This window comes from Lepidothrix coronata, unplaced genomic scaffold, assembly GCF_001604755.1.
Source record: "Lepidothrix coronata isolate B3197 unplaced genomic scaffold, Lepidothrix_coronata-1.0 Scaffold149, whole genome shotgun sequence".
In the NCBI taxonomy this organism is placed as follows: Eukaryota; Metazoa; Chordata; class Aves; order Passeriformes; family Pipridae; genus Lepidothrix; species Lepidothrix coronata.
In genome coordinates, this window is record NW_016690329.1 from 1,575,981 (window position 1) to 1,599,743 (window position 23,763).

General features: G+C 44.8%; 1 protein-coding gene across 3 annotated transcripts in view; it reads left to right on the plus strand.

Moving 5' to 3' along the window:
- The first annotated feature begins 16,897 nt into the window (after positions 1 to 16,897).
- The window catches only part of GLS (glutaminase), a 64,947-nt gene continuing 58,081 nt past the window's right edge, over positions 16,898 to 23,763 (plus strand). The window contains exon 1 of one of the 3 annotated variants that reach the window (XM_017828521.1): positions 16,898 to 16,917. In XM_017828521.1, coding sequence (XP_017684010.1) covers positions 16,913 to 16,917 — 5 coding nt within the window. In that variant the 5' untranslated portion in view covers positions 16,898 to 16,912. Of the gene's footprint in view, positions 16,918 to 21,722; positions 22,105 to 23,763 lie in introns of those variants that run through there. The other 2 variants (XM_017828519.1, XM_017828520.1) reach the window with 2 other exon arrangements.

Here is a 23,763-nt window from a genome sequence, read left to right on the forward strand (position 1 = left end):
TATCATTCTAAGTTCATTTTTTTTAAAGTAACTGAGCTAAAAGGTAGTTCTGGCTTAAGAACTGGAAAGTCAGTAGTAATCTGGTCACTTCAGACTTCGGTTGTCTGGATGCTTTGGAGCAATTCACTCATCTGAAACTGCTAAATCAGCATTAAGTACAAACCTTTTTTCTAGTCTCAGGCTAGAGAAACCCAGAAGACACTGCCAAGGCTGCAGTAGCAGGAGGTACTGAATTCAGGTTAATGGGTGCTGCACCATGCCCAGCTCTCCCTGAAAGTCAGGCAGGTGCCTAAATAAGGATCGAGGCATCTCACTTCAGACTAGCTATTTCTGAAGCTTCTGGCCCTGGTGTGTGAATTGATGGCATTTCAGTTGCAAAGAGCAGATGGTACTCGCTAGTGATCCAGGACAGCTTTTTTGCATTAGTGTCAAAAATAGATCAAGTGCCAGCTGTAGCTCTTTTGGGTCAGTGGAGGTGAATTCACAGAGTGATGTGCACAATATTGCAACGTGCAGCAGCAGGGAAAAATCAGGTGTTCTTTTTAGCAGCACAAAGTGCTTTTAAATGGCTTAAACTGCTATTTCTCATGTCTTTTTACACAGATCAATTCCATGTGCATCTCAGCAGTAAACTAAATTGCCTGATGCTATCAAAGCATTATTCTCCGTAGATGTAGCTTTCAGGGTGGTACAATTTAGCATTTGCATCCAATTGTTGATGGGGCACTTCACAGCAGCACAGTCCCTTCCCAACTCCATGAGCTGGAGAACTTGCTACATTCAGTGGTGCTCAGCAGGGGCTGGAGGGACTGGGGTGGAAGAAGGAGCTGCTGTGCCCTTGTTTGCCTTCCCAGGAAACCTAGTCTTAGAGGTCCTGGTGAGAAGGCTGCCAAGCTGATCCACCTAAGAGCAGGCAGTGTAAGGAGGAGTTTGCGAGTGTTTTATCTTTATTAGAAAACCAGAGGTGATTCTGTTTCTTGGCTTACTGTTCATTTTACGTGTTGCTGAAGTTTAGTTGTACTTTAGTGAGAAACTACAGAAAGGTGGGAAAGGTGGTGTAGCATCAGCAGGGATGATCTTTTTTGTTAGTTTAATTGGGCCATAGCCTCTTTTTTTTTTTTTATTTTGACTGAAGAAAGCTATGATGCATAAAGAGGAGAGTTTGCATCATTTAAGGCCCGAAATAAGTTGTGTGTGTGTAAGAAAGCTGGTCCACAGGCACACCCTGCTGGTTTGTAGGGAGACTGCAAAGGAAATACATAGACATTTTATAAAAAGGCAGTTTTCCTGTCTCTTTAGAATCTAAATTAACTTTTTTTTTTTTGGTCATGGTATCTGTTTCTTGGTTTTCATTTCTGAAAACATGAGCAGTGATGCATGAGCTGATAAGGAGGGACCTGCGGAAGTCAAGGAGGTTGCCTGGTTGGGAGGGCTCGAGCAGCTCCCAGTGCTTTCAGAAGTCTCTACCAGTTTTGTGTGCCTACCAAAATGACTTCATCATGTAGCCAAAACAGCTAACTCTGAAGTAGGTGGTATGAGACACCCCTCCATGCCCTAAGAGAGGTAAACAACACTGTGAGCTCAACTGTTGTTGGGATTTTTCCACATGAAGAAAATTACCGGAATAGCAACACAGAGAAAAAACCTGTTCTTTGATTCTGCTCTGGAATCTCTCCCAGATGCCCATGTGATGATTGCCTCCATATGACTTTCCACCCAAAAAAAAGAATAAAGAAAAAAAAAAGTCAAAGAAATAATGCTCCCTTTATCCCTGAACAACATGTCTGCAGCGATTCGGAAATAGTTTTTCCAGTCGACTTCCGCACGCAGATCTGCTGCAGTTAACAGCATGACTGAACTACCTGGGAGCAGTAAGGGTCTTCAAATCATATTTGGCCTTCACAAGGCAAATATGAAGGCTGGTATTTTGGAGAGCCATAGGCAATGATTGACCATCCCATTTGAAACCTCTCAAGTGAAGCCAATTTAGAAAAATTGCTATGCAGCTGAAAACCGGGCCTTTTAAAGAGGCATCAGCTCAGAGACACACTTGTTCATTAGTTCTGGAGTGGCTGACTGCCCACATTTTCAAGACACACACTGAAGTGTTCATATATTTGGGAGTCATAAGACTGATGGAGAAAGAGCTTCCTGGGAAGGGGGGAAATGGACACCCTTCTGGTGTATGACCCCCAAGGAAGCACAGCTGGGAGAGTAGCTGTCTAAGCATTAGCACCTGCCAGGGACTCCTCTCTTCTTCCCCTACCTGTGATTTTGATAATCCTGGCAACCTGATGCCAGCATAGCCCTGCCCGTGACAGGTTGGTGCTCTCCAGTCCCTTGGCTGTAGCAGGAGTTACGTCTGAGCTCACCGGCCCTGGGTATGCTGGTGAGACCAGAGGTAATCATTCCCTGGGGATAAAAATAAAGTCCAGGGGATGCAGAAATATGGAGTTTGGACTATCTCCCTGTGAAATCACTTCAGAAAAGGGGGTGGAAACAGAAGGAGTAGCCAGCAGAGTGAGCAGGTCGCCTGCAGAGCTGCTCAGGAAGTTCCCTGAAGACCAGGAGCCTCGCCTGGAAGTCAGTCACCTTTCATTTTGCCATTTCTCCTCTCTGCATTGGGTGTAAATAATGCCTGCATGGACTCCAAGTCTTGCTGACTTGTTGGAGAAGGAGGTGATATTACTAATTACAGCGACTAATTCACTTCAAGGACAGAAGAACTTCAAGAAAAAACCATAATTAATACGATGATTCAACCTTCATTCACCCTTCTACCTAGTACCCCATGCTTGTGTTCATAACAGGTTTGGAAATCCTCTTCCAGCCCCCTGACCCGAAAGGGTAAGTGCAGACTCTTGCTCTGGCAAGGGAATTCTTGGATGCTATGCACGGGGGCCGTGGAGCTCGTATCCCTTTCACATCCGTAACCAGTTTTATCCTGTCAGGAGGGCTTTACCCTGCTGGACAAACTGTTTTTCCGTAGGCATGAGCCCTGCCGATGCCATGCAAGCTGAGGTGCAGTATCAGCTCGTACCTGTAGGTTGTGCCTCTGGACAGCTTTTCCCATCAGCTCCAATTGCTCTCTGAGATCCATCCCGGAAAATGACGCACTTTCTATATTACTGCTCACAGATTATGTTTGTTGGGGAAATGATTAATCATTGGCATTTGCTAGATTACCTTTACAGCTGTATAAACCTATTTCGAGCTTATAAGAAGTCAGAGGGAGATAGCTGCTGCATGGTAAAATAACCAACAAATGTAGCAACAGCCTTACTAGTAATAATCTATGCAGATATATGCTTGTGTATGCTTTATGATACTTTCACATGATGCCAGCATTGCTCTAAGCACTTCAAAGCCTTAGAAAACAGATCTTTGCCCCAGAGCACTTTTGGAGCAAACAGCCGTTCGGGGTAAGGGCAGTGAGGAAGGGCCTCATTTGGTTGGGATATTGGAGCAGTAATATTATTGCATGCATAATGTCAGTGGCATGAGAAAAATGCTGGGGCTGATATGGTTTTCTATGGTCGAGGGGGTTTTTTTGGTTGGTTTGTTTGTTTTTCATGATGAAATATCCCTGTCAGTGACCACGCCTGATAACGTGCCACTCCTCAAACTTCGTGAAATGCAGTGAAAAGCCTGGGCTGATTTTGCTGTTACAGTACGGAAGGGCTATGCCTTGTGCTGCTAAATGGAGAAGTAGCTTGGATATGGCAGGCGCAGGAGGAAGCAGGCAGATTGGCTCAGAACAAGTTGAATTTATTTACAACAGGTTTTATTTTGTTTTGCTTAATGACTTTTTAGAAGAAACAAAAATATCCCTTGTTTCTGCAAATCCAGTTTGCATTGTTTTTACAGCATGTTCCTTTCTCAGCTCTCCTCCTCCTCTCACACATAAAAAAGATGTTATTTTGGATTAAGCCATCGCTGTGGTATGCCTGGTGGTACTACTCAAGGAAGTAAACAAAACTAAGTGCACCACAACTCCTTCCTCCTGCACTACAAACCTACCAGTCTAAAACATTTTTGTTGTTCTCCGGTTAATTTTATGATCTCTCAGCCTTTGTTCTGATTGGTGCCGTAGATTTGCAAGATAAGCCATGAAAGGAATGGCAGACGCTACGTGCCCTGCCTGACAGACAAGCCTCCTGTGACACAGTGGCCCTGGTTGTTATCTACACTGATGCACAAATACCTTGGATTATTATGAGATTAATTTTGGGTGGAGCGGTAAATCCCCGTTGACTCTGCACACCGGTTCAGCAGGGCTCACGTGCTGTGGCCACTGGAGTGCAGGGCGGCAGCCCCTCTCTCCCCACTGGGAAAGGAAAAAGGATCATGGGGTTCTGGAGGGACAGTCTGTTACGTGCTGTTTTTGTGCAATGCTCATTTGGTGTCCCTCCAAAAAGGAAAGAACACTTAGTAAGGCGACGTTCCAACAGGCAGGTAACAAATAAATTGGGCAGCAGCTACAAGGTGACGAATTTCAGCTTCTCCCTTCAGCTACCATGACTTTTTCCAGTGACATTATCCCAACTGAATGCTCTTGGGGTTTGAGAAACCACTACATAACTAGTGGCATTTCAGTTTTGGAAGTGAGTCATCTCCAGACTGAGGAGCACACAGTGATGCCTTGCAATGGCCTTTAGTAGCACAGTGACTTGCATTTATAGCTCCAGTTATCAACCTATAAGTAGGGCAGTAGTAGGCATATGAGAAAATCAATGGGGACACAGCTAATCATTTACAAACAAACGATAAATTCTTGTTATTTTTCTATCCCAAAGTAATTGCTGTTGCTTAGGAAGAGAAGGCAAACATCTAAAGATACTCTTGGCCACTGACTTGATAATCCTCAGCAGACAGGGCACCCAAGGATAGCAACTTTCCTGTCACCTTGATTTAAAAGTTCATTGAATCTGTGCCTGAATATGGATCTGAGCAATAGATTTTCTTTATGAAAAGCACATTTTTTAGGCAAATGTGTAATCCACTTTACACAGCAGTGAGGTGTTAATTGCTGAGGCTTTATGTGTTAGGACAGTTGACACAGAATAACTTTACCCAGGGCACCACAATCATGTGTAGAAGTAAGTTCAAACTTGGATCTCTACAGCTCCTTTGAAAATTTAGGACTTGAGATCTGGCTGACTGTTATCAGTTCATCCACAAAAACACAGTCGGGTTTTAACTTGACTTCCAACTTGAGTGTAGTATAAATACCTATATCATAATCTGAATATTCTTTTTTCCCTTCCTTTCTCTTACTCAGCTACTGCAGAACTGCTTGTCATCTTCAAATTGCTTTGCAGTCCCTGGATTTGAGGCAATAGTTGGGTTTTTTTTCTGGCTAAAGGCTCAAAAGGGAGTTAGTTGGGCCGGCACGTTTGTTATTACCGATTCTCTGGTACCCTTTGTGAGAGGGCTCCTGGGAGAGATGAGTCAGGGCCCAGCCCAGTCTCCTTCTAACTCAAGTCATTGTGAGGTATTGTTTGATGGGGCTCTCCCTATTTTCTGTAGTGCTTACATGACTGTGATGCCCAGGGATCAGGGATGAGGGGCAGAGCTCTGCGGAGTTAAGCACTGTACGAACATGTGATGAAGAGACAAGTGCTGAAGAGTTTGCAGGCTATTGTTGGTGGGCAAAGCTCATGGTACAAACATTACACATTCTCTGAGCTGATTGTTTTTTTTTTGGGGGGTGGGGTGGGTTTTTTCAAATGGTGAAGTCAGCTGGCATTTAGCAAAGGGAGAAGAGGAATTCTGTTTTCTTCTTTCCTATTTGACACTGGTACAATGATTATCAGAGCGCAGGACTATTTTTTTGCACTGAAGACTAAAGACTAAGGGAATAGCTAAACCCAGCTGAGCCCAAAGCTTTGCCTTATAAGGGAACTGTCTCCAGCGAGATCTCCAGCGAGCCTCTCCTTGGGAGGGAAATCCAGAAAGCAACGCAGTGTTGTGTCAGACAGGAGCTTGCAGGGATGGCCAGAAAAAAACCACTCTTCTAAATAACTTTGCAAAACTTCAGCATGAAGGAAGCCACCAGCTTCCTTCTGAGGAGTAGTGTGTGGAGTCATGCTAAAGAAACAGCAACAAGTTTGTCTGAACAGGAACCTTCTTCGTAACAGCCAGTGCAGAGTCTTTATTGCAGGCTGGTACTTTAGATGATTTCTTATCAGCTCTAAGCTATAAACACTTTCACCAGGCACTTTCAGCTGGATGGAGAGTGGTCCTTCCCCGGCATAGGAAATGCTCCTGGTTTGTCACCCCATCCACCAGTACGAGCTGTCCTCTCTGACTCCTGGGGCAGATCATTTGTGCTGTGGTCCGTAAGAGCCTCACCCATCTGCAGATGTGCCCAGGCAGCTCACTGGTTTTGAGAGAGGAAACTGGGCCAGTGGGTTCTCTTCTTGTGCCTCAGGTCCCTTCCTGACTTAATGCGCTGTTAGAGAGACAGCAAAGACGCTTTGCAAAGACTGCTGGCTCAGCAACGAAGTCATACATTTTTTAATTAAAAGGCTAAGTGGTTATGAAATGTTCCTGAAACGGGAATGCAAGTAGACATTGACAGCACCAGTTTTGTTTGAAGCACAATCAATTTAAATAGATCTGCTAATGTCTGCCACGCAGCCATGTGACTCCCCTGGGTTTTGCCGTCTCAGCTGCGAGACAGTGGTTGCAGAGGGTTTGCTGGAACGGGGAGGAATGAAACACAGCCTTGGTGGGAGAGTATAAGGTTTTCTTTGTATGGAAGGCAGCCTCCCAGAGTAGATCATCGTGGCAATGGTCCAGCTCCCGGCTCTGCCTGTGCTGCCTCTGGTGCTGCCATAGCAGACTAGTGAAGTGCACTGTCAGACAGAAACTGAATTTGCAAACAAGCAGATGTGGGGAAGTTCCCTTCCTCGTTTTAGAAAACAGGGGCCAAAACTGAGAAATCCCCGCCAGCTTGCCATGCACAGACTGCCATCCAACAGAAGAGCTTCTCCTGATCCCATGTACTGTTGAACTCAGCTTTGCACACCACGGCACAGGGCAGAGACCTCCAATGCTTTGGGAATTCAGCTTCATCAAGCCCCTGCTCTGGAGGTAAATGGATCCTCCCGATGGGGAGGGATTCCTCTGAGGAAGATGTTTAGTTATAATTGTCAGGAATGCCATGAGCCTGATTATGACTTCTAGGGAGCAGATTTAGCTCCAGAATATACCCTGAGGGCAGGTGGTCATGTAACATATGAAACCTGCTTGTGAGGGCACTTACACCATCCACGGCTGTTCCTTGGTATGGGCAATGATACTCTGTCATGTAGCTGTAAAGCTGGGGTGACTTAGCTGTAAATTATAAAAAGCTGGTGTTAATAAATGAAAGCTTCAGGTCCCCTAATTCAAGGATTCACAGTACAAAAGGGTGAAACGTGTATGTGTGTATATTTATATATACAAACAGACTGCTGCACATGGAGAAAACGTCTGTGCAGAAACATCTGATACCCAAGAGCTCAATTAGGTCTTGATGAATCAATCTGAAGTCACACTTCAAGAGCAGTCTTCAGAAGTTCAAGGATGTTTCCCCACATTAATTACGTACGCACATAAGTGGCTCTGTAGAGGTCTGAAACATCCACGTGGCACAGGTGCAGTAACATTGCACCTTGTCAAAAACTCTTACTGATTTTAGCAAAATCTAAGACCTAGGAATTATTAGGAATAAAAAAAATCCTTTTTTCACAACATTGTTTCTACCAGCACTGTAAAAATTTGAATTTAAATGAAGTCAATCCCTACCGTAGGCCCATCAGCACTTAGTGCTTTGTCCTTTCTCCCAGATGGACCCCTTCACTGCATGCTGGTGCTTCACCTCCTGCATGGGAGCAAGCCACATCAGAACATGTCAGATCTTGAAATGCAGCAGGAAAGTTAAACCTGAACACTTTCATCTCAGCCTGGAGTTAATAATTGATCTTCCTCAGATGTAAGCTACATGCTTTTGAGAAAATAAAAACAAACATACATTCTTGCCCCAAACAAACATCTCTGTATCTGAATGCAAACTGCTAATGGGTAACTTTAGCATGTAGTTCAGGAAACAGGGTATAAGCTTTTCTGTTTAAACCCCTTCTTGGTTAAAACCCTCAGCTTTCTTTGCCTGTTGAAAGTACTGCACCATCTAGAGAAGTATTCTTGAGCATGTTTTTTCTAGCTTCTGACCTCTGTGTGTGTAGCGCTGCCACTTGCAGCAGGCCCAGGGCAGCCACTGCACCTGTGGCAGCACTAATCTCTGAGCAAGGGTGGTCACAGCAGCCACTGAGGTCCTGCTGGTGGCACTGCTCCTGCCACAGGCTTCCAAACAAACAGGAGTTGGTGTGGCACATGCCGAGCACTATGGCCAGTAGCCTCGTGGCTCAGCATCTCTCTTGGCTTAGCATAGCCCTCGCAGGCATGCAGCACCTCTGCAAGGGTCTGGAGCAGCCGTGGCACTTTGCAGCACTTCATCCAGCACTGCAGGATGATAACTTTTAGCTAAATGCTGAAATGTATATTTTCTTTCACTGCAGAAGAAAAATTCCAGCTTCTCTCAAGGTGATCATCAGAACCAGTGGAAAAATTACACCTTATCCTGGCAGAAAAAAATCCCTAAGACTACCACTTGTTCTGCTCTCTTAATGAAAAACAGTGTGTTTAAGCACCCATCTCAAACATCTGTCTGCATAGTCAACAGACTGCTCAACCATGATGGTCATTCCTTTTTGCATCTGGAAAGATGTACTGTGTGTGATCTGTCATAGTTTTCTCATTATAGCTACTTGCCTAATCACAAAATCCTTTCATTGTCATTACATTGGCAAATTACATGATGGGTGCTGTTGCACACTACAGCAAGGCAGTCTTCCTTCTAGACATAGCATTTGCTCCTCCAGGATAACTGACAGTACTACCTGGAAGGGATGGAGTCTCACCTGGCAAGCTGGGGAGTCCTGTCTCACCACACTTCTGCTGTTTTCATCTGTTGGTTGCATGTCTTTTTTCCTGAAACACCATGTCTTCCTTTTAGTGTATGCATTTTTTTTCATTTTTAAGTTTACTTAAAATTCAGGGGCCTCAGGCCTGACTTTAGTCTGAGGAGGATAATTTTCACATGTACTTGACAGGAGTTTTTTTTTGTTTTGTTGTTTTCTTCTTCCCTTGCTCACAAACTTCTCTGCTTCATCTCCTGCCAGAAAATGTACCAAATCTGAGCTTTCTACTTGCCCTTCTCAGTGATTAATGTACCCTGTTGCTTTTATGTGTGTCTTCAGTTCCTGCTTCCCTAGCTGACTCCAGCCAGCCCAAGCAGAAACAGTGGTTGTGTTGGAGGACAGTGGCTTTGACTGAGCACCTGTTTGATGGAGTGACACTTGGCAGTATCCTAGTGCTGTCAGGGTGCCAATTGAGTCTCTAATGCTTTTACTGTCTGGTTAGGGAATAGACTCAGAGAGTGTAACAGTGCAGACTGGGAATGAAACCTGTACGACCTGATGGGCCTGACTCCGCAGAGCTGTGGAGGCCAGGTATCTATCTCAGTGTTTAGTGAAGATGTCTGTTGTTTCAGCCTTGTTAAGACTTGCACACATTTGGTATTTCAGCAGAGACTTCAGAGAATTAGGTCAATTAGATGACCTGGGCTGTAAACCTTTATTTTTGGTGTGGTTAGATGTATTTTGGCTGTGCTGATACATACTTCATCTAGATAGCTTGTAAGTAATGTTTGTGGTATGAATCTTGTCTGGTGCTGCCACTCTGGGAGGTGATGATGACTAACAAGATGGTCAAGTTGCCGTACATCTGCCTTCTGGTGGCTTTTGTGTCTTATCTGTTCTGTAGGGCAATGTTGGCTCTGGGCAGCAAGAAATGAGAACGAACTTCCCTCGATGCTGCCAAACCACATGAGTTATGCTGGACACAGGCATTATTGGGGGCTGACTCATAGGATGATATGTCAGCTCTGTGACCTTCTGAGCTGAGGCCTGGAGCCAGCTGGAGAGCACTGACCAGCTCGCTCGAGATAACTCGTGCTTTCTTTGTTACTGTCATGCCGTCTCTTCAATGCCACAGCTGATGTTGCCTGCATGTCCTAAGTCAGCTGATGAAGCACTGAGTGCTGCTAGTCCTCTAGCAGAAGTTGAGTAGTGAAATAAATTGGAGGGATGGGGTTGGGATTCATCTCCAGATGAACCAAAAGGATTTCTTCCACTTGCCCTGTGTCAGAGCTCTTGAGATGATTTAGCAAATCAAGAAATGTAAATGGTTAAACACATCGCCTGTACTATTGCAAATGCTTTCCAGACAGAAGACTTTGTATTTGTGTAATTATTTGTATAACACTATGACTACAGTACTATAGCCTCTTTTATCCTGCACCTTTGCTGGGGCAGGGAAAGCTTGCTTTGTGCAGTTGTGGCACTATCAGGTTACTGAAAGTCCTTGCTTCATTTATCTTCGACTCCTTGGAGGCGCTGACGGCCGCCAGCCAGGCTGCGAAGGATGGCTGCGAGGTGAGGGCGATCGCAGCAGTCTTTTCCAGCAGCAGCTAGGAAGGATGCTTCTGTGAGCTGGGCACGCAGCACAGATACGCGGACCCTGACTTTGCACACCTGAGAACGGGGAGGGGAAGCCTTGCATGAGTCTGGGGTTTAGAGACAAATGACTGCATGGGTTCACACGTGTGCGTCCTGTGCACGGGAAGGCTGCCCAAAAGCATGGAAACGTGCCAGCAACTCTTATTTCAAGTGCTCGGATAGGTCATGTCTGTGCTGTAACTGACTGAGCCGTGCGCCCGCTCCCTTGCATATCTTCCCCGTGTCTGACCGACACTGCCAGGGGCATTCAGGAAATCCTTTCCACTGAGTCAGAGAGGGGATCCTGTTGTGTAACACTCATTCCATCATGGCTTCAACACAGGATTAGGACAGCATCTGCACTTTCCCTAAACTAATCTTCAAGTATGCCAGTGGGGCCGTGGCAGCCAGCCTTCACGGGGGTGTCCCCGCCAGTGTAAAAGGAATTAAAGGGACACCAAAGCCCCGCTTTGCAGGGATGAGCAGCAGCCATGGAACTTGCCAGGGAGAGCCAGCAGGCTCCAGCTCACAGCTGCTTCCCATCACTTCCATTTCCTGGATAATGGTGTTCATTTCCTTCCAGATTTTACTTGCCTGGGAACACAATAACAGCTGTTCCTCCAGGTTTCATGAAAGATGAACTTCCTCGTAGCAGAAAAGGCTTTTAAAAGTTGTTTTGTCTTTTTCTTTCCTTTTTTTTTTGTTGTTTTGTTTTGTTTTTGTTTTGTTCTCAGAACAATGACTTCAAATGAGGGTTTTTTTTCTCTCAAAGACAATTGTACGAATGTCTTGCTTTGCCTCTGTGTTTGAGCTTTTGCTAAACAATTTCTGCTCTGACTTGCTCGTGACACCAGCTCCTAACGCCCGTCTTCCTGCTGTTCAGGGCAGCAGGCAGAGCACCAGCAGCTGTGTCCGTGCCAGGACCCTGCTTCCGTGTGCTGCCTCGTGTCACACAAGTGTAGGACAGATTGGCAGTGCCACTACCGTATACTGTGCTGTAGACAATTCTACTGGGGATGCATCAAATGCTACGGAAAGAAACCTTTCCCACGCACGGATACGTGCAATCTGGTGCACTAACAAGACTTAAAACCAGAGAGGTTCACAACAAGGAGAATAAACAGATTATTTGCTTAGTAAAAAATACCTCTTTAAATGGCCACTCATCTGTGTAAGCTTGCACTGAGTTCTAGACTTTTTTTAGTAGAATATGGCATAGTTCATCTTTACAGAATCACTTACAAAACTTAGACTTTTTTTTTTTTGCATAAATCCAAAACTAATTAGCTTTGTTAAAAAGCTCATGGTTACCAGTAGCATCATTCCTCATGACTTCTCTCTTCTTGTCACTTTATTATTATGTGGTTAAAATATATGTAATTCTTTAGGAAGGAAGAGTGAATTAGTTAAGAATCATTTAATTCTCGTGCAGCCCAATTCTAAAGCATTAAAGCACCTAGCTCTCTTTCTGTCTTCAGTGGACAGCTTTGTGACACCTTTGAGGAAGGCCTTTATACAAATGACCTCTCTCGGGGCATCACAAGGCCTTTGCACACCTGCAGACCTGACCCAGTGGACCGACTGTTTCCCAGAAGATCCCTTTCTGTTCCAGAGAGAACACCCTGGCATCCTTCCGCTCCCTCTCTTCAAGATAATGTGTAACAGACTGCCAGCCCATTTGGGAATAATCTTCGCTATTCATTTGCAGCCCTGATCTTAAAACCTCTGAGAGTTGAAGGTTAAGCAGTTTGAGTTCTGGCTGGAAGATGCAGCTGACTTTATAGTTGAACTCTGAAACAGACGCTCAAAGGTTACACCTATAACTTCTGCAGTACAACTGCCTCTTACCCACGCCCTTGAACTGAGAACACCAGTAGGTAACAGAGGTAGGGAGAAACTAGCTCTGTCCTGCTACGGGCAAGCTGAAGCCAGTCTGCTCTGGTCTTGCTCATTTTGGAGCACAGCAATTCCAACAACATCGAGTTTCAGCAGTACTTAACTTCAGAACTGGTTTGTGACTCTGTGTCTGGGTGACAGCTGCCTGGTGACCATACTGCTTCTACCCTTCATCTCAGGCATACAACGCTCCTCTGGTTTTTAAGCTACAAGTCTCAATGTGCCAAAAAATGTGGCCTGAACACTAGAAGCGTGCAAGGGACAGAAATAAGCAGGCAGAAAAGCATGGCTTTTAAAGGTGCTCATTCTTCTTCTCCTCCCTGCAATGTTTATTCAAGAGTGTTGGAGCCAATTCTGTGCAATCTATTTGGGGATGCAAAAAAAGGCTACCAATTTTTTTCAGAACCACTATGTGGGAAGAGCACTGTTCCTCATGGTTTTCTTTTTCTATACAACCACTTATCCTGAGCAGGGCTGAATGCCATTTGGCTGGGGTGTGCCAGGCATCCAGAACCTGGCCAAATCCTTAGGAAATAATCAGCAGCGTTCCACCACACACATCCTTCTGCTTTTCCCAAAGTACAGGGTCATTGGACTGAGCTGGTGGATGTTTCAGCTCATTAACTTCATAAGTTAATAGTTCTCATTACTCAAATTAGTATTGAGACGTAAATTAACCTTTTCCCTCTTATCTGTTAAATAAAGAGTATAATCTCTATATTCAGGATGTTTCTAGAAGATTATTACTCACAAGCATGTGGTTTTGATTGATTATTTCCAGTTCTAGTAATCATTAACAGCTACTGGTAGTTCAAGAATTACTTTTTATTTCAAAGGGTGGAATTTATTTGGCTTTACACCAAGGCAAGTTAAGTAAGCTCTGCTGAGCACTTATGACCTTTCTCTTAAATCATATTGTTATGTAAAGAGGCAATACATTCTACTGCTTGTGCTTTTTCAACTCTGAATTTCACCTCTACTGTTAAGAAAATATGCTGACATATCAAACAATGTAACAGGCAAAGCAGAACAAAATGAGTCAATATTTAAATTATTTTTTTCCTTTTAGATTATGCTTTCTCTATTACAGTATATTGATCAAAAGACAGAGACACAACTTTGAAGGTGGATAACCAGAGGAAAAACTTGCAGAAATGTACAAGGTAAGATAAACTGAATAGAAGAATTACATCAAAATACACATAATGAAAGTCCAAGACATGAAACAAATGTGACTTCTTGATTAAACACGACTAATAGGAAGACACGTGCCCTATCTTGAGAGTTTGTAACTCTGCTGCAGCCACGATGCAGTAAGCCAAAGCTGGGGAGGAAACAGAAGGGTGGTTGGATGATATTTTCCGAACCACAGACACGTGAATAATTACATGTGGCCCAAAATACTCAACATAGTTCATTTTTCACTTGTTGCCTTCAAGTATTTTTAGCCCAAAATATCCTCCCTACCACAGCTGAGTTGCTCAGCTGTGCCACCATTCTCTGACATTGTTTTAGCAGAGCTGATCCTCAAGTGTCCAATGAGACTTTAGTCTAACACAGCACATGTAGCAAAGAGCCCGAAGACAACACAGAAGTTCCTATGGAACGGTCTACCAATAGGGTGTATTAGATTTGTTCTCAAACTGAGTCCATGATGTCTTGGGTGATCAGTGTAGGGTATTACAAGGTTACTTTTTGTACAAGTATGTGGCAGAATAGGGGATGGTCTAGTAATTTCAGAACTGCTTATATTTCCTCCTAAAATCAATATAACTGTATTATCCAGACAGGCAACTGGTTTGGTTTCATGCTTCATTATAGGGATATCTAATTGCCTGAAGCTCTGTTCGTTGATCAAGGAATCAGGTGAAACTTTATCTAAATATTCCAAATATCCAAGCACTTGGTCATCGTTTAAAAATTGCCTATGACAGGAAGGCTGTGAAGTCTGTTGTCTGACAACATCCCTTTCCTGTGGTACAAGGCCAAGTATACAGAGAGAAACAAAATTATCAGCATTTCTTGGCTGCTGTTCTTTCTTTGCGCCATCCTACATGTCTAATTCAAAGCACCTTGAGACATATTTCACAGACTTATTATGTCAAATTCCTATTTCTCAAAGAAGATAATGATGACCTGTCAATTTGTAACCCAGGTTGTTTCACTTATGTGTTTTACAGCGTGACCCAATTCAATAGTTGTCTCAGGACAGCCATGGCATGTTTTTGGGAATGAGTGATGTTGCCACCAGAGATCATGTAATGTTAGAAACACTACCAATTTCAATAGCACAACCCAGTCAGTTGAGGTAAAAGCCCAAATAATTTGGTCTAATACTGCTATGGAAACTATGCTGAGGGCTAAAAATACTACTTAAAAGGTAGAGTTTCTTTTCTTGTACATTTTCCCATCAACTCCTGACTTCAGTGAGAGTTGTTTCAAGCCCTGACTGAAAAGATGGAGCATTATGAAGCAGTTAAAGATGATGTGAAGAAGTTCTGTGCCAGCAGTTAACTCTAAAGAAGCACAAATATTGGACTTTCACAAATATTTCAAATGCACCAAAAATGCCGTACAAAAATTTTGCATGTTTGTCTCCTTGGAATTTAGGATGAATACACTTATGTTTAAGCACTAGACCAGTGTTATTTGTTATTAGCAAAAAACACATGCTCAATCCAGGCTATTTTACAACCTTGATTGCTTTACTTTTTAAATCTTTGGATCCAGTTTTTCAGATCTTCAGTCCCCTGGCCTACTGTTGTGGAAATGTTCAAAAGTCCTTGTCTAAACATTAACTCACCCTTGGAGTGTGATGGTACACTGTGTGCTACTGGAAGTGCTGCTGGTCTTTCTCCCTTTCACCTCCTTAAGAAAGTTACATGTTTATAAAGGGAGGAGGAGGGAAATCTTTCAAGGTTACATCCTTCAAGAATTAAAAAACATTGTCTGTTTTCCCATTAGTCTTTATGGGACCATTTGTTTCTAAGTCAACAGGAGACATAAACAGTCTTGCAACCTACAAGGAGACCTGCAACTCATGGCAATTGCAAAGGATGGCTGAGGACCAAATCACCTGAAGTGTACATTCCTCTTCCCTCAGTGCAGCTGCAGAAATGAGAGGGTGTCAAAAATATCAAGGCAGGAAAAAAAATGTGTTTTGCTGACTAGTTTGCCATTTCAGAGCTAGTTTTGCCATTTCAGGATTTTGTTGGTGCTGGCGTTATAACCTGTACCTGATCAGAGTGGTTTCTGTGTACTCCAGAGGAGCCTTCTGGAGGTTGGAGACTTTTAAACTGTTTGGATTACCACCTACAATGAGACAGTTTCCGTTACAGTCTGACTGCTTGTTTTGCTTGCTTGATTTTAGCTTGTTTTTTGTTGTTTTTTCTCCAGGCTGGGTAGATCTGCTCCTAAGCCTGGCTGTTCTATTAAGCTTAAGCTTCTACAGGGCCACAAGCAATTTCAACCTGAATTTGTGAAAGGGTAAAACCAAGGCTTTTCTTACATGGGACCATTAAACAGGATTCACTTTTATGCCTTTGCCTGCAAGACTGCACCTCTCCAAGTGTCTTCTTATGGTGCTGGAACTCAGAGCTGAAAGCAACCAGTTTAGGATGAGGGGTGGCTGCAGCACAGACTGGCTTATCCATCGACTCAGGGCTGGGGTGGCACATGCAGATCATACAATTATAAAATGGTTTGGATTAGAAGGCACCTTAAAGATCATCTCATTCCAACTCCCCCTGCATGGGCAGGGACACCTTCCACTAGACTAGGTTGCTCAGAGCTCCATCCAAGCTGGCCTTGAGCATTGCCAGGGATGGGGCATCCAGAACTTCTCTGGGCAACCTGTGTCAGTGCCTCACCACCCTGACAGTGAAGAATTTCTCCCTCATATCTAATCTAAACCTCCCCTCTGTCACTTTGAAGCCATTCCCCCTTGTCCCGTCACTGCATGCACTTGTAGAAAGTCCCTCCCCATCTTTCCTGTAGGCCCCTTTAGGTACTGAGATGTTAACGGTCAGCCAGAGATCACCCAGTGCAGTGGAGCTTTGTACATGATGAGCCTGGTTTTGGTCAGCCCAAGTGCTCCGACCTTCGCTCAATGCAGGCACTGATTTTACGTGTCCATTCTCAAGAGCAGCGAGACATGAGTTCATGAGCTCCCCTGAGCTCTCTCATACATGCTCACCACAGACATCTGGGATATGATGGAGCAGTCAGACGATGTTGTCACTTGTTTCTATTTGCTTGCACGAGGTTACCAAGCTAATATTTGAGGATCAGGAACACAAACAGAAGATCCAAATTTGCTTCCACTCCGTGGCCTCCTGTAGTATCGAGACCTGGACTGCAGTTTGAGAGATGTCATTCGAATTAAGCATTAAATATGATTGTGGGAGGAATGCATGGGGTATGTAACACTATGATTTAGGTATATTATAGTGCAAATAATATGCAGCAGAGAATACTTCTCTGGTAGGTAAACTGTTGGCTTCTGAAGGTGAATGTTCTGATGTGCAAAGAATTTTACATCTGAAATATGCTATGACTGATAATAAGCATGAGGAACGATGGTGCTGTCTCACCGACCAAGATGAAAGGAAACAAGTTAACAAATAGAGTAAAAGGAAAAAATTGTGCCAGTCTTTGCAGATCATCCTCAATAATCCTACTTCTGTGATTTGCTTGCTCTGTTATATACACTAGAACATATGATATATTGTCTGTTAACTGTGCTAGGAATGTCCCAGGCTCTTGTAGTCTCTCTTCATGTCATTCTCAGCAAATCCTCCAAATATTTTTCCCTTTGATTTAATTAGTCACTTCCCCGTTTGCCTGGAATGTGAGTGACGAGAAACGAACTATGGACTCATCAGTGCACTACAACAGGGAGGGTATTTTTGATTTTATTTTTTTGCTTGTCATTTGGGGTCACTCCCTCAACTATTACCTTCCAGTTAAATCCTCTGAATGTTTTCCTTCTTGTTGGTTTTCTGAGCTATTATTGCTAGACATTTGAAACTTCATTTTCTTAGATTAAATAGTAACCATTTACTGCTCATGCTTCTGTGCTCAGAGGAAGCTGTTCCGTATCCTCTGTACAATCCAAATGGGGAATGTTTCCTGTGACTGACTACTTTTCATTTGAATCAATATCAAAATGTTACCCAAATGTGCAGCAAGTTAGCCTCACAAAAGAAAAAAACTATTTTTAGGAACTGCTGCTAGAATCAGTAGAATGCTTGAATAGATAATAGTGGTATCTGGTCCTTAGCTCTCTTTTGGAAAGCATTACCCAGCAACAAATGAAATGGAGCCAACATAACCATTTAAAATAGCAAAGTAAACAGTTCATGTCGTAGTCAAGATAATCCTTAATTTCTGCTGCTTATCTGAGATCTGCCCTGCTGATCTGATGGGAGGATTTAACCTTCCTGAAAGCTGTTATCAGTGTATGTGCTTGAACTGGGGAGACCTCCTTCCACCTGCTTTTCAGAGCCCTTTCTCCTAGGAGATTAACACTGCTATGCCCTTTTTAGAAAGGAAAACCTTTGAAATATGGATTATTTTCAGAGGGATATACTAGGACTTTTTGCTACAGTACAGCTTAAGGGAAATACTAAAAAAATTAAAAAAAAGCCTGTTTAAAAGATCTTTTTTTTTTTTCTTTACAGAAGAACCTTGTCTTAAATTCTCATAATTTTTGTCTTACAAAAGAACACGTATAGTTGTGGAAATTAAAAAGAGAATAATTGGCTTGCGGTTGGTTGTATAACCAAATCAAAAGCTATCGGGAATTTTAATTTCAAATTTCTTTGAGCTATGTTGGAAACCATTTTGTAATTTTCTGTTTCTCTTGGGATACTGTGTGAAACCCAGAATGGCAGAACAGATGGTGTGTCTTCTCTTTACAAAGAGACAAGTAACATCACTCTGTTCAAGGGGAAAGTCTAAAGAGGGTTTCACTGGAATATAGGAAGGCCCAGTCTAATATCTGGATCAAAACAAAAATCAGTGTTGGTTTAACAGGTTTAATGTGTAATACTTTTCACAAGCAAATGGCTCTATTTCTGATGCTATTTTTACTATGTTTCTTATGGCTTATTTTAAAATTTAAAAAAAATAATCTGTTTTTAGATTAAGACTCTCTGGCATACCTGTGCCATTGGGAGGAGGGGAGAGAATCACTGGGTGAAGTGTCTCAGGCTTAGTCATAGTAGGAGCAAGGAGTGATGGCCTGAATTATGCAGCAAAAGTTCTCAGAATAGGGAATGAGTCACTATTGCCCTTGAACTTTGTGGATCTGAAACTATATTTATCATTTCACATTGTTCCCAAGCTGTGTGTTTGCAGTCCCCCACACAGAGCAACTTGCCTTTTCTGCCCTCAAGAGCTAAAACACACACAAGGGAATTTCCAGGGAGCAAAGTTGAGGATTAATTTCTTTAAGTGAATTTTAAGAAAAGCTTTATTGAAGAATACTTGCATCGGGAGACAACTGATGTGAAGGTAATACTAAAAGGTTATATGAAGGATTAAGGCAATAGCATACAAAGCAGAAAAAAAAGGAAGTGGGTAAAATTAAAGAGTTCCTGTAGGGTCAAGAATGTGTAGCACGCGGTACTCTTATGAGAGGAAAACATTTTTGTGAATGTACTAGCTTTTTCTTTTCCTTCTCACCTCCTTATCTGCAATGTTTTGAACACAAACTGGAACACTAAAAGGAAAGATCCAGATAATTACATTTTGCCTTCTTCCACTTCTTCCCCCACTGCAGTACAAGAGATGAATTACATGAATTTTGTACCAGGTCATGGCTAAACAGTTGGCTAAACACCAGAAAAACACCTTGGCGCTAAAATTCATCAGGGAATCTTATAGTGTCTGCAGAACTGTGTGTTCAATTAGCGACCTGGAATTAGCACATCCTGGAAGCGTGCTCGCTGTCTCTGGTCTTACAGCAGCAGCCTCTGTAAAGAGAGTGGAAAAGGTGCTCGAGAGACTTCTATCTTTAGAGTATTTTACATAACGGAATTTTAAAAATGAGAAATATTATTATTGGGTGGCAGGATAAAAGAGGCAGTATTGGCTTGCCAAAAAAGACTTAGCAAATGGAAATCCAAAATTAGTTCCAGGAAATATAATAGGTAACGTAATAAGTATGTGAGAATTGTAGGTACTCTGCATTTTTGTATGTGAAGTAAGTGCAGCACAAGATTACACATCCCACACTGGTATTTCAAGTTTCCTTGTTCAGTGGGAAGAAAAACCATTGGTGCGTGGAGGCTCATTTTATAGGCATAGATTATCAGCTATCTTTAAATCTGCTTCCAAAATCTCTCATGGCTGTCGTGACAATATATTAGCATAGGGAACTCCTGTGGGTATTTGTGCTCTGGTGTAAGTATAAGCATAAGCAAAGGCTATTCTCAGTGTCTACTTGTGATTATCTCAGAGTGCATGGAAAATGGGTAACAAAACCCTCTCTGTTTCATGGGGGTCTTTAAGAGCAGTTTACTACACCTTGACAGCTGGAATTTTCAATCTAAGGGGGTTTGGAAAACAAAATATCAGTATCCTCAGAGTAAAACACTTTCAATAATGTGTGCAGCAAGATCATTTTAACTCAGAACTATAACTTAACCGCACCCACCTCTGCCAAACATAATAAACATAGCAGAAGAAATAAACCTCAACGCATGGGGAAATTATTCACAAGGATATTTAGCAGTGATAGACTCACAGCTCCGTAAGTATTTACATTTTTGCTCAGAAAGTGAGAAGACCAGGGACAATTTAAAAGCTGGTTTGCACATTGGCATTACTGATGAAGTTGGATGACAAGAGATCTCTGCTTCTACTGTTACCCATAATGGATACAATTTACTAATATAGATTTGTACTCATCTAGGACAAATTTAGCAACTGGTTATGAGAGCAAAGAGTTTCACCAAGTAACTGCAAAATCTGTGACTTTTAAAATGCTATGTACTGGCAGCTGTGACAGAAGCTTGAGTGTATATGAGTGACATTTACACCTTGTGCTGAAGCCTTGTAGTTATTTTCTGCTGCTCTTCCCACTTTGGCCTTTAGCATTGCACTACTGTGGGTCATTTTTACACTGACTAAATGTTTGATGAACATGAAGAATGGCTGCACCCAGTTCACCTAGGCATCCAGGTGGTTTTCTGTCTTTTTGTGTTTGGTTTGCTTTTCTTGGTTTAAGAAAAAAAAACAACAAACTTCAGACATTTGACCAAGACTTACAGCCTCCACCATGAGTTTTGGCAATGACCTATGCAGTTACATTTTTATTGAAAGTACATGGAAAGCCCTTAGTAGCTCTGCTCATTGCCAGAAGCATTTGTCCCAAACAATTTGGGAACTAGTGTTCCTGCTGAGGGTATTTCCAACAGGCTCCTGTTTCCTGAGCCCTTTCCTGGGGTGCCTGGTGGGCAGGATGGGGTGGCTGATGCAGGTCCTGCACATCCTTCTCTCTTCTCTGTGGTGACCAGTGACAGGAAGCGCCTGAAGTTGTGTCAGGGGAGGTTTAGGTTGGATATTAGAAAAAGGTTCTTCACCCAGAGGGTGGTTGGGCACTGAACAGGCTCCCCAGGGCAGTGGGTGCAGCACCAAGGCTGACAGAGCTCAAGGAGTGTTTGGATGATACTCTCAGGCACATGGTGTGACTCTTGGGGATGTCCTGTGCAGGGCTAAGGGTTGAACTCGATGATCCTTGTGGGTCCCTTCCAATTAAGAATATTCTGTGATTCTCTGATCCTGCACGCACATCAGAGGCGTTTGCAGTTCGTAATCAAAAACATACAGTTTTAAAAAAAAAAATGGCCAATATCCATGGCAACCTGACCCGGCACCGCCGCACCACAGCCCGCTCCCAACGCCTTTACACGTCGCAGAGCGAAGGAGGGCTGCAGGAAAGCAAGGGGAGAGGAAGGGAGGAGAGCAGGGAGGGAGGGCGGCACCGCCCCGCGGCCCCCTCAGCGCGCCGGCTCCGCCCTCTGGGGGCGCTGCTGCCCCCGCCCCGCGGCCGCGCGCGGCACCGGCCCCGCGGGGAGCCCGCTCCGCGCGCCCGGAGGGGGCGTGGCAGGGCCCAGAGTGGCGTCTCCGCTGGCCAATGGGCGCGCCGCCCGCCTGACAGTTAGCCGAGCGCGACCAATGGGACGCGGCGGGGGGCGGGCGCGGCGCGGCGCGAGAGGCGCGGCCGGGCGGCGCGGCGGCAGTCGGCGCGGTGGCGCAGGATGATGCGGCTGTGGCGTTCCGCGCTGCTGCGGGAGCTGCTGCTGCTCGGCCCGCCGGGGGCGGCCGGCGGCGGGGCCGCGGCCTCGGGACCCGCCGTCGGCACCAGGCGCCTCCCGCCGCCGCTCGCCGCCCTCGGCGCCAGCCCGCCCGCCGCCCGCCGCGGCCCGGCGGCGCTGCCGGCGGCGCGGGGTCTGTGCACCCGCTCGGAGGGAGCCTTGGAGGAGCCGGGGAAGGGGGCGCAGGCGCCGTCGGCGGCTCCCGGTGAGCCCCCCGCCGACAGCGGGCACAACAATAACCACGGCGGCAAGGAGGTGGCCGGAGGCGGCGGCGGCGAGAAGTGAGTGCGGAGGGGGCGGCGGGCGCGGGGGATGATGCGGAGGCGCCATGTGAGCGCCGCCTCCCCATGCACGCGTGGTGCCTGCGGAAGGGGCCGGGCCGGGCCGGGCCGGGCCGGGCTGGGCGGGCGCTGCCCCGGCAGGTGCGGGACCGGGGGTCCCGGGTCCATCAGGGCCGCTTCCCGGCGGCCGCGGGTCACGGCGGGCGGGCTCGGAGCGGGAGGGAAGCGCAGCCCCGTGGCGAGGGAGGCGTGTGCGCCCCCCGGGGCTCCTCTCACCGCTCCCTGGGGTCCCGGGCGTCCCCTTGTCCTGGGGTCCCTCCCACCCATGTGAGGCTCGGAGCGGGCAGTGTGCGCTAGGGTGTTCTGTCTAGCGCTGCTACTCGCCTAAAACTATTTCCCAGGAGAAGGCAAAGCTGTGTCATCTTGCATTAATTATTAAAGGCAGTGTACGTGGTGCGTAGCGCTGCCTTGGAAGTTTTGCAGCCCTGTCTCCTCCACGTCTACATCCACCTGGACGCGTTCCTGTGTCACCTGCTCGAGGTGACCCTGCCTTGGCAAAGGGGTTGGACTGGATGGTCTGCAGAGGTCCCTTCCAACCTTAACAATTCCGTGATTTTGTGGTCTAGTGCAGCCAGGGACAGGTATTACCAGCCGTTGGTGGTGAGTACAGATATTCATAGGTGCTGCAGGATGTGTGTCCGTGCCAAGAGGTCCTTATTTGTCCCTTAGTGACAAAGACACGTGCAGGTAATAGAATGATAAGGCTGTATATGCTTATGAAGTTAATATTCTTCCACTCAGGACCTGAAACATTCTTTTAAAAAAAAAGGTCAGGGACAGATGCATCAGCTCCAGTTTTTGTCCCTGGTAATGACTGGTAGTGGGTACCAGGGATAGAGTATGATAATGAGGTAAATGGATTGGCAAAGCACTCTGCTCTGTTAGTCCTCAGCATTATGCAGTTCTTGAAAGTCTTGTTCGTTTCCTACCACCCTGTCTGACGGTTTGCCCATTCCTTGTTTGAACCTGGGTGCATTTAGTATCTCGGAAAACCTTTTAAAAGAAGTTTGACAGCTTAACTGCAAGCCCCATGAGGACTCACATCCTTTGTGTGTGTTTGAAATGTGGCCCATGGCTCTCCTGTAGGCATCCTGTATGGAGTGGCATAATTAAAATCTAACCCCAAACTGCTTTCCCAGAATTTGCTATGCTTATGAAAAAAGCAGATGACAGAAGAAATAGAGCCAAAAAAGGAGTACCTTGTTTTTACACTGAGCAAAGTGTCTGTTAGTCTAACGCTAAGAGGAAGTCTGGAAAAGATTCCACAAGGCCTGTCAGGAAGGCTTCAGTCCTTAGCTTGTTAATAGTTCTGTTTTTGAGCTGTGGTTTGTGGGGTTTGTTTTTAGCATGAACTTGCACTCCTTCAACATGGCAGGTGGGGAAGGAGACTATCACCTTGTTCTTCTCCCCTTTTTCCCACCAAAGGCCATAGCTGCTCAGCTTGGTTTAATGGGGTGTAGCCTTCTTTAGGCATCACTTACAATTTTTGCTGTCAGATGCCTTAAAAAATGCATGTATGTCAGGTTATGTAACCATGTACAGTATAATGCACAATCATTTGGGTATTATACTATTGTTCAACAAATATGAAGTCTCCTT